Genomic DNA, 11,085 nt, shown 5'->3' on the forward strand with positions numbered 1-11,085 from the left:
AAACAGAACATGGGGACATGTAGCCTTGGAGTTCTGCTACCAGCCCAGACTTTAGCCAAGAATGGCTCATCAACTCTGAAAAACAATTCGAATGTCAGTCTAGTTAAAAGCAGCTGGCTCAGAAAAACCTCTGCTGAGAAACAGGCCCCTGAGCAACCGGGTTAAGGTGGGACTGGAATGCAGCAGAAAGAACCAGCCCAGTGAAGGAGAGAGACTTCAGAGATTAGCCAGGCATGACTTGAGGTACAGAGCCACACAACTGCCTTCCTTTGTGCCTGCGGTGGTGTTTCCCCCAGTCCTCATCCATCCCCCAGGACAATATCCACAGGAAGCCGACTTGCACAATAAAAAGACCCATTTTGTTTTTCTTTCCCTGGGCAACATTCTGATTGCTTCCTCAGGTCCCCAAATTACAGCACCACCTGGATTTTGTGCACCTCAGGAGTGCGACTGGGGGAGGGGGGGAAGCCAACCGTGCTAAGGCACAAAAGCGGTTGTGTGAATCCTAGTCCAAGGAAATGCCCTTAAATATATTCAATTTTCCCTTTATCTTTCAAGGATTCTCTTCAAGAACCTTCTATTTCCATATACAGAAGGTAAAAACATTTTAACAAGATTACAAGCCCCCCCGCCCCCGCCTTTAAGCACTCATTCTTTTAGGCAATTAAGCCACAGTGCTCAACTGCCAGTGCTCTCTATATGATAAAATCCATTGTCCCTTCAGTAATAATTTCAGTATCAAGTACACAAGCTTTGTAAAATCACTGGTAATGCTACGAAATATATGCCTGTTGGCTGAATAAATACAGCAGTTGTGTAGTGACCATCTTGGATTCTCTTACACAAGCATGTGTAAGGCGAAACAAAAAAGTTCTTTAAAAGGAAGATCTCCTAAAAAAGATTAGGTGAACAGACTTGTGCAGATTCATAGAAAAGCAACCAAGTCATTGGGACACTGGGCTGTGAAATCAAAACTGTTGGATCTTTCTCATATCAGCCCTGTTCCATTTCAGGAGAGGAAATCCTCTTTCACTGAAATCTAAGAAATCCCAGGGATTGGGCCAATAATTCTCTTAGGTTTCTTTTTACTCCACAGTTCAGGGAGCAGACACGTCTTCTGAGTTGAAGGGATCACTTTGTGAGGTCCACAAAGACAGCATGGGTGGTAGTCTGCCCAAAGATAAATGCTCCAAGAGTAACCATGAAGATTCCATAGCTGACCAAGGCCCACCAGCTGTGGAAACAGAAGGACAGGATCATTTAATATGTCAGGAAGAGGAACCACCACATTATTAAGAGGGAAAGGTAAGAAAAGTATCTTACCTTGCCGGTCTGGCTTCTTGAATTTCAGAGAGCTTGGTGTGGATGAGGCAGAGCCCTGGCAAGGAACAAACATATGGAGAGGTTGTTAAGGACAAAGAGCCCAGGTTCAATCTTGGCTTCTCCAGTTAAAGGGACTAGGCAAATAGGTGCTGCGAAAACCCCCTGCCTGAGACCCTGGAGAGCCGCTGCCAGTCTGAGTAGACAAAACTGACTTTGATGGTCTGATTCTGTATAAGGCAGCTTCATGTGTTCAACAGCCCACACATGTTCACTTTATAAATGAAACCAGGGGCCAGCAGCTGGACGAGTGTGGGGTTTGTATCACATGTTCAGCGGTACATGCCCTGAATGTAACATAAAGATTGCTTAACGCACATATAAAGAGCAATCAAGTGCACGCTCTATATGGATTGTACGTGTGTTCACTGTCACTTGTGAACAGGGAGGAGTACCCTTGAGGGGTACTCCTCCTCCTGCCTCCAAATGATACCATCAGGGAAGCCCTCCCCTACCTGGGAAGACAAAGATGAAGCAGGCAGCCAGCCCCCCAATGAGAGAGATGACTCTGCCGATGTCAGGAATGAACAAGGCGAGGAGGAGAGTGAGAAGAAACCAGCTAACGGTCTGGAGCAGCCGGCGGCGTCTTTCTCGCACCACGTCTTCTTCCACAGTCTCTCCCTTGTACCGCAGCCAAAGACCTTCCAGCACAGCCCTGGCCAGGGAGCAAAACCAAAAGCAGTCAACAGGGCTTCCCTTCCATCATGCCCGGGGCACTATGTGTATTACGGCTATATGTTCTACCCAAAGGAAAATAATTGGGATAAGGTCCTTATACCAATCCTAGAATTGTGTAAGTTGCCTTCGCTGGATATCTTAAACACGTGGGACCCAAAAGGTATCATGAAATGGATTGCTGATAAAGAAACTGATAACGATATGCACTTAATACAAAAGTCCCAAGTTCTCTCCATGGTATCCGTTATTCAAATCGAATAAGCTCTTCTCAAATTATTTAACGAAACTTTTGGACCCAGGGTTAAGGAGAGCATTTACAATGGCACCATTTCAAACGATGCCTTCATGGTAAATATTTAAAAATTCCCCATAATCTAAGGCTATGTCCCTGTTCCACGGGTTCAATAGAGATCCTCCCACATATTTTGTTTAGTTGCCCATTTTACGACTCCATTCGTTTTAAATTAACCCAGCATATCCCAGATGTATTAGATACAGTTGAGGGCCGAGTTAGATTTTTAATGGCAGACATTAACTGTAAGATCACGCTTAGTGTGGGTTTTTTTTTTTATCACGTTAGCATCTAAGTTAAGGAAGAAATTTGTTGAAAATTAGGCTCTGAAGCTGCCATAGAAAGAATATTTTAGGAGAACTATAACATTTAAATCAGCAATAATATGTATATATGTGACTCTGTAACATTTTAAAAATTTTATTCATGTAATTCTGGGTGTTGTGGGTTATATATTTTGTATGGTTTTAATCTGAACATTGTTAAGGTCTGTGACTAAAACATTAACAAAATTGATGATGGTGATGAATTTGTCCAGGGCAGAAGCACCCTGGGAGCTTGACACATGGCTGGTGACACCCCCTGCAACAAGGACACAATTCCACCGGCAGCTTCTGCAGGCTCTTTCCCCAAGATGCTCACCTGCCACAGAAGTGCAGTATGGGGTAGGATGTCAAGATACAGACAATGATGAAGGCTCGTGCTATGGCGACTGGAATGTCATTGGACGGGTAGGAGAGAAGCACATCCTGCTCCACGCCAGAACCGAAGGTGAGGAAACCACAGACTCCTGGTGGAAAATGGAGGACAGAAAGATCCACCATGACACGGGGAAAGACCTAGCAACCAACTACTGTCTCCAATACAGGAACAGGAGCCTGGTGCTCAGAAGTCCAGGGCACCTCCTGTCTCCCATTCGCCTTTCCAGGCCATAAGGAGCAGCTACGGGAAATGCACCTGACAGGGCCTAACCCCCTACCTGTGCCTGTGTAGACAAAGAGGGCAATGATCATGGCAGCCGTCACTACCGCTCCCCAGGGCTTCAATGCCGGACGTTTCATGCTGTTGAAGACGGGCACACTGCTGACATGGCACTGCCAGGGACAAGAGGGGATACCAGACAGGTGAGGTGAGAATGTCTCTTGAATGAAAAGAAGATGCAAGCTTTTGAGTTACGCAGAATTTATTCGGCAGGCTGTAATGGCACAGGGTGAGCAAAAGCCCCCTTTTGGGCCACCGCCCGTTCTGCTTTATGTTTGCAAAGGTTTGGCTCTCTGTGGTCAGAACCCAAACAGCAACTCAATGAGGCCCTCGTCATTTTTTAAATAATTAATTTTAGTCTATAAGATTGACTAGCTCAGCTGAGGGATAACTGCAATCTTCATTCCAGGAAATGGAGGTGATGCTGGTCAGTAAAAGCTGATGTCCTCAAGGGGACTGTCCTCCTCAACCTATCATTAATTGACTCTGTTCAACAGAGTTCAGGGGCTGTTTGTGATCTGACCTTGGTATTTGGGCCAGTCACACACTCTCAGCCTAAGTTTCCTCACCAGGGTTGTTCTGAGGATAAATTAAGTCAATAAATAAAATTTATAATTGAAGTCAGTTAACTGGGGCCTAACGCAAAGAGAGAGGAGATGAAGGCAGCTTCTGGGACCCAGTCAGCTTCCACCCCTCTGCAGCCCTCAAACAAGCATTACCTGGAAGCCAAAGCAAATGGTGGGCATAGCATTGAACACGGACATCCAGGAGGAGGGGCTGTAGAGAGAAAAAAACAAACTTGCTCAAAACCTTTCTCAGACAATGTCCCTACTGAACCAGGGCCTAGAAATTCTCAGATTCTGGCTTATCCAGTTCCAGGTTAATGCAAAGTCAAGGCAGGAGAGCCTCTTTTGACACATGGTACAAGCTTCTCCAAGGAGATCTATCAACATATGTGTTCGTTTTTAGGAGGATTAAGCAAACATACAGTTTCCTACACAGGTAATTCCTAAACTGGCCTTCTTTCACACATTCTGAACTCTATGATCTTTCTATGAAGCTCCTGAATAGAGAGCTGCCCTCTTCCCTTCCAGAAGGTGACCTGCAAAGAGAAGGGTCCCATGCATCAAGATGACGGTGGGACACATTAAAGGCTCCATGGGTGGGGTGGCTGTTGGCCACCTGAGAACTACAAGCTCTTACTAATTCCATTTACTTCTAAATTGGAGATTCTCCTGCCGGGCGCTCCAGTAAAAACAAAACGCCCTGTTCTGCCTTTGTGTACGACATAACAACTGGTAAAATCTCCAGATTTGCTCCCCTAACCACCTCCTCCATTGTATTTCAAGAACCCCCACTCCTGTTTTACCTGATCGGGATTTCCCCCGGGACAACCTCGTGATTGGGCCAGATGTATTTGAACACGATGACGGCAGTGACATACCAGGTTCCAACCACGCTCAAGCAGCTGAGGGAGAGGGAGGTTAAGGAAAGGTTACAGAGCTATGCTACCACCTCTTTCCAGGGGTGCTGTGACCAGTGAGGTCTCAGAACGGTAGGGGAGGGGCCGTGGCTCAGTGGTAGAGCATCTGCTTGGCATGCAGAAGGTCCCAGGTTCAATCCCCAGCATCTCCAGTTAAAGGAACTAGGCAGGTAGGTGATGTGAAAGACCTCTGCCTGAGACCCTGGAGAGCAGCTGCCAGTCTGAGTAGACAGTACTGACTTTGATGGACCAAGGGTCTGATTCAATATAAGGCAGCTTCATGTGTTCATCACCCCTGGATATAAATGGAGAGCAACAGCCATCATTGCGTGGACCCAATTGGTATCAAGGCCTGGGCAAAGTGGTCTCACACTCGTGCACTCAAGCACCAGCATCCTGACAGGCCAGTGTGGGTCACCTTTCCCAGCCTTGTATTAGGCTCTCAGGGGCCACCACTGTTAGCAGTGTTGAGTGGAGAAATTCAGCCAAGAGATCTCACAGATACACAGTACACATATAAACAACACACACTGTCCAGTTCTTTTGGCCTCATGAAAGGTGACGTTCTACAACACTGATACTCTTTGAAATGCTATCTAAGCACTGTTCCCCAATGGGGCGCCTGCCCCATGGTTCAGGCAAGTGGGCAAGTCCCACTTGGTTGGTTGTTGGCGGGTGGGTCCCACCTTACAACAGCTGCCACCAGAAGAATGGGTAAAGTGTGAGCCTCCCTTAGTTGCAGGATTCACAACCAGGGATGCTTTTTGGTTGCTATTAATTGCAGATGTGGCTCTTCATGAGCTGTGGAGTGAGTGCCGCTGCTCTAGAAGAGAGATCTCACCCACATACATGGGGCACGTGGGGATCAGAAGTAGGAACCTCTGTGCTGTATACAAGGGGGGCCCTTCAATGCCCCCTGATGGTATAAGCCTTATTTCCCACCCACCTACAGCAACCCAGGAATTGCTGTGTGTGTGTTAAGTGCCGTGAAGTCGCTTCTGACTCACAGCGACCCTATGAATCAAAGTCCTCCAAAATGTTCTTTGACAGCCTTGCTCAGATCTTGCAAATTGAGGGTTGTGGCTTCCTTTATTGAGACAATCCATCTCAATCAAGGAATTGCTATGCTACTGGAAACCTAATCCTGCACCAATCTTCCCACTCTCCTCCGTGCAAGCTCAAGGGACTGATGCTTACAGAGTCTTGTGTCACTCTCACTAGGCCCTGCCATTGCTGACCAGCTCTCGAAAGCTAAGTTATAACTGTTCCCAATCAGCAGCTACTATTCAGGGAAAATTCCAGAGCTACCTGGCTACAAAAGATTCAGTACCCACCATTGTACTTCGGGGGGGGGGCAGTGTAGCTTAACAGGACCCTCCCTCAAGCCTGTGACACTTCCAGCAACTGAGCCTGCCTTGTCCCATCAGGACAGACCAAGGTGGCCAGCACTCTTCATTCTGTGACGCTTGCCCAAAGGATCTTCTTTGTGCAATAAAATACGCAGATCACAAAACAATCCCCATCCAAGGACCAGCCACGCATCTGTCCGGCCCTTCTCCACCTCTTCCTGCAGGTACCTGGCATATTTCTGGAACCCGATCTCCTTAGGAACCGAAAGGGGAAGGATGAACAGGAAGGCCGTGAGGCTGATGGTGAACTTGCGGTCAGTGTACCAGTGGCTGCTCTCTGCTCCTGTGGGTTCCGTCATCAGCGCCGCAATGACTAGCCAAGAAGACAAGAGGAAATTGTCACTCAACCTCACCAAGGGAATCTTCTTGCTAGCAAATAGCGTCTAATAAAAACAAACAGCACTAATGGCTAACCAAATGACCTGCTTATTAAGTCAATTGGTTAACTGATTATTTCAAAATTATTTTTACTATGAAAAAAGATAGATGCAACATATAACGGCATGTACTGTCTCTGTTATTATTGAATCCTATAAGCATAACCAAATAAACATAATGTTGTAACTAGCGAGATACCTCGAACATACAAGTAATGTAATCTATAACAACATACAAGATTCAAATACAAGGGTTATACCACAAGATGCCACATATAATTCTGACCATATGAGTCCCAGTGTCAAAACTATCCCAAAGGCTGAAAGACCCTCTGAAAATTCGTGCCTAATGTAAAAGGTAAAGGTTCCCTGTGCAAGCACCGGGTCATTCTTGACCCATAGGGTGATGTCACATCCCGACATTTTCTAGGCAGACTTTGTTTGTGGGGTGGTTTGCCAGTGCCTTCCCCAGTCATCATCCCTTTACTCCCAACAAGCTGGGTATTCATTTTACTGACCTCGGAAGGATGGATGGCTGAGTCAATCTTGAGCTGGTTACCTGAATCCAACTTCCGTCAGGATCGAACTCAGGTCGTGAGCAGAGCTTTGGACTGCATTACTGCAGCTTACCACTCTGCGCCACGGGGCTAATGTAAACAAGGCTGTAAAACGCAAGTAACTGTAACAAATCAAACTAGCATGGAAGTCCTAGCTCCTGTGGGAGCGGCACAATTTTGATGAAGCACAAGGCCAAAAGACGTTAACACCCCCTCCATCCTACCCTCAAAAAGGACCCATGCAGCTGACCTCCCCCCGCCCCAAACTCCCCATAACCAGTACTCACTCTTGTCCTGCTGATCCCCGATGATGATGAGGAAGGCGATGCAGGTGCCGAACGTGTAGACAGCGATGGCCACTTCGCACAAGACCCCCGTGACCTTCCCACACACAGCCCACACCACCTCCTGGTACGTGGACTCGTTGCTGGCCTGGGAGCAGTAGGCCAGGATGACCAGGCCACCAATGATGAAGACCAGCATGCTCTGCAGCAAAGGGGCAGAACGACGCCTCCTGCGTGAGTGATATGGCTTCTGGGAACCCCGGGGAAAAAAGATGCCTCCCCCCATCCTCTCACCCCACGGGAAGCAGACCCCCACAAGACTCCAACCAGAGATGCAAGCAGACCGACTGACAGTGGGCAGCAAGAGAAGCAACAGCTTGGCCTCATAACAAGGGAGCCCCGAGCCATTTTCTAAAGGTCATCCACAGCACGGAATTCAGGGCCGTCGAATTCCTCTTCTAGCCTTCGTGCCCTCAAGGAATGCTCAGCAACATTCCCACCGCCTTCCCAATTAAAACAAAAAACTGCCTAGCGGGGTCAAACCAGAGTTCCTCATAGTATAGTGGGGGAACTGACAGTCAATTCCCTAAGGCCGTCTATACTCCGAATTCATGGCTGCACAGTTTAAACTGGGGAGAGGGGTGCTGCTGATCCATAACTCGCATCCATAGTTATGACACCACACTGCCCTCTATTCCAGGGGCGTCGAACTCATTTGTTATGAGGGCCGGATATGACATAAATGTCACTTGGTCAGGCCGGGCCATGCCTCACCAGCCTAGATCGAGATTGGGGCAGTGGCGGCCTTGGATGGCTCATGGGCCGGATAAGAGCTCTCAAGGGGGTGGATCCGGCCCACGGGCCTTATGTTTGACACCCCTGCTATAGTCTATAACACACCTCTCTGAAGCTGAACATCTCCAAGTGGAAGCTCTTAATCAACCAGTTTGCTCCCCATTTTTGCCCTTTTAAAAACAATGATTGAAATAATAATATTTTCTTATGGAAGCACTGTCCTATGCACAACAGTGGAGATATTATTTGCATAAATTTATTCAGAAACACCCAGAGATAACATTCAGTCCTATATATCGTTTGACAGGGGTCTGGGCAACCACATGGCTTTGGCTGCAGCACACAGCATGAAACATTGCCCCTTAAAGACATTTATTTAAACGGTCTGCCCAAGGGGAAGCTCCCAGCCCAAGCCTCTAGCCCTCACTGTCATGGGGAAGAACTTTCAACAACATGCAGGAAGTTTTTGCTAACAGACTAGGCAATGAATGCGCCCGAGTTAGTCAAAGGATGAGACTTCTACACCCACACCCTCCCCCAGGGTTCCAGGGTGCAGTTAGCTTTCCTGCACTAACACTGCTAATGCTATGGAGATAAATCACGAAGGGTAGCCGTGTTAATCTGTCACTAGCAGTAGAAAAGAGCAGGAGTCCAGTGGCACTTTAAAGACTAACAAAATTTCTGGCAGAGTATGCGCTTTCGTGAGCCACAGCTCACTTCTTCTTCACTTCTAGCTGTATCTGAAGAAGTGAGCTGTGGCTCACAAAAGCTCATACCCTGCCAGAAATTTTGTTAGTCTTTAAGATGCTACTGGACTCCTACTGTTTTCTACTGCTACTGCTGTCACCCTCTCCAACACTGAAACTTCCCCACCCCCCGTTCCTCTTTAGGCCCTAACCAATGCAAATATCCAAGTTTTTCAACTGGTACCAAAATAGGCCAGTATCGAAGTCTTGGCTTTGTGCAGTGTGCATACTTGGTGCATGTCCCTCCATCTCCAGCAGCTGCGGGTTTCTGAGCATTCTGCAGTAGCAGAAATATATTTTAGCACACCATTTATCTCTTGGCATTGGAGAGGACAACCAGGGGACATTTGTTTGGAACTACACAGGAGCTTTTCCCAAACGCAAGAGTGATGGTGAAGATCACTGCCACTGCTGAAGTGAGGCAGAGCTCCAAGTCAAGGGGCAGGCGGTGGCAGTGATCCCCACATTTTCTCCCACCTGTACCCCCCCTTCCTTCAAAGGGCTTGAACACACATGAAGCTGCCTTATGCTGAATCAGACCCTTGGTCCATCGAAGTCAGTCAGAGCATTCCTGACCTTTAAGGGCGAAAGCCCTTAGGAGGCCAGGAAGGTGCGGTGCCCGTGTTGGGGCCTCCATGCCGGTGTCCAGGCTACTTACACCACTGTAAGTGGCCCCAGTGCCGGTGGGGAGGGCCAGACGCCCGTCGCCACCACAGCAGCGCCGCCACGGGATGCCGGTGGGGCCTTCCACTGGTGTCCCACTGGTGTAAAGGTCCGCACCAGAGTCCCAGGGGGTGTTCCCAGGGGAGGAGCTGCCATTAGGCAGCCTCCTGTCCCTGTTCGCCCAGTGGTGAGACGAGCGAGGCTGTGCCAGCAAAAAGCTGACGCAGCCTCGCTTTTCTCAATGGGGCGAAAAGGCCCCATTTGACAAAAAAGCCTCTACAAGGCTTTCTTTGGTGTCTTTCAGCGGCCGTGGAATGGCTTAGGAGGTGGCACAGTGGTGACTCCTCCCCACTGTCCCCAGCCACCACCAGCTCAGGAATGGGCTGAGTATTGTCTACTCAGATTGGCAGTGGCTCTCCAGGGTCAGGCGGAAGTCTTCCACATCACCCACCTGCCTAGTCCCTTTAACTGGAGATGCCAGGGATTGAACCTGGGACATTTTGCATGCCAAGGAGATGCTCTACCACTGAGCCACAACCAAGCTGGCTGTCTACACAGCTCTTCTCCCTCCCTCCTTTTCAGCCGCCCATCACCTCTTAGCACAAAACCACCTCTCCACTCTCACCATCTGCAAAGCAATGCCTGCCGCCACGCCGCCTGCCATGCTGAAGGCTGCCGGGAAGTTGAGGAGCCCAGCCCCGAGGGCGGCATTCACCACAATGAAGATAGCCCCGAGGATCGAGGTTGCTGCAGGCCCTTGTTCCTCAGCACTCTTGGGCACCATCTCCACACAGGGGCTCTGCAGCAGCCTGGCCCGCTCGCCAGCATCTGTGCTCCAGGACCAGTCTCCATATTCGCAGTTGATCCCCGCATTGCTCTGGGCCATGGCAACGCTCAGTCCCGAACCAAACCTGGTTCAAGTCGCATGCCTGGAGAAACCCAAGGGATTACCCTGAGGGGTACGAGAGCTTGGCATCCGGGATGGACATGTCAGGACATGAGGCTGCCCACCGAGGTGGGGGGCTTAGAGGGCAGTGCTCCTAGAAGGACCCAAAAGAAGAAAGTCAGCACTGAGCATATGGAAAGGGAACCTGCTCTTCAACACAGCCGGACTCCGGTTATTAAACATTTTCCCACAGTAACATCCTAAGCAGAGTTATACTGTTCTAAGCCATTCTAAGAGGCTATTTACACAGCCCAAATAATGCACTTTCAATGCACTTTGAAGGTGGATTTTACTGTGTGAACTGGCAAAATCCACTTGCAAGTGATTGTTAAGGTGCAGTGAAAGTGGATTGAAAGTGCATTATTTGGGCTGTGTAAATAGCACCTAAGTCTCAGTACTTAGGACAGCACTGTGCTAGCACAAGGGTAAGGTTGATCCAATGGAAGATATGGCAATTTACTTTATTCAGACAGGCTTTGTCCATGTGAACTGAG

The 11,085-nt window shown here is 48.6% G+C and overlaps 1 protein-coding gene across 1 annotated transcript; it reads right to left on the minus strand.

The window, feature by feature from the left end:
• Positions 1–1,119: 1,119 nt before the first annotated feature.
• On the minus strand, positions 1,120–10,580 carry SLC38A7 (solute carrier family 38 member 7). The gene is made up of 10 exons (XM_056862608.1): positions 10,271–10,580; positions 7,445–7,643; positions 6,392–6,536; positions 4,701–4,799; positions 4,051–4,108; positions 3,330–3,444; positions 2,993–3,140; positions 1,836–2,035; positions 1,324–1,378; positions 1,120–1,234 (listed from the first exon to the last, which is right to left on the minus strand). Exons 1-10 carry the CDS (start codon positions 10,529–10,531, stop codon positions 1,132–1,134), a joined length of 1,383 nt encoding a protein of 460 aa, XP_056718586.1. The 5' UTR covers positions 10,532–10,580; the 3' UTR covers positions 1,120–1,131.
• Positions 10,581–11,085: the final 505 nt, after the last annotated feature.

The sequence above is a fragment of the Euleptes europaea genome, chromosome 17 (genome assembly GCF_029931775.1).
Source record: "Euleptes europaea isolate rEulEur1 chromosome 17, rEulEur1.hap1, whole genome shotgun sequence".
Classification (NCBI taxonomy): domain Eukaryota; kingdom Metazoa; phylum Chordata; class Lepidosauria; order Squamata; family Sphaerodactylidae; genus Euleptes; species Euleptes europaea.

Excerpts from the sequence above, each read along its gene's own strand:
- SLC38A7 (XM_056862608.1), bottom strand. The coding sequence starts at position 10,531 with ATGGCCCAGAGCAATGCGGGGATCAACTGCGAATATGGAGACTGGTCC. Across the intron at positions 4,109-4,700 it reads CCGGGGGAAATCCCGATCAG|CCCCTCCTCCTGGATGTCCG; the intron begins GTAAAACAGGAG and ends TTCTCTCTACAG. Across the intron at positions 2,036-2,992 it reads ATACTGCACTTCTGTGGCAG|GGCTGTGCTGGAAGGTCTTT; the intron begins GTGAGCATCTTG and ends CTCCCTGGCCAG.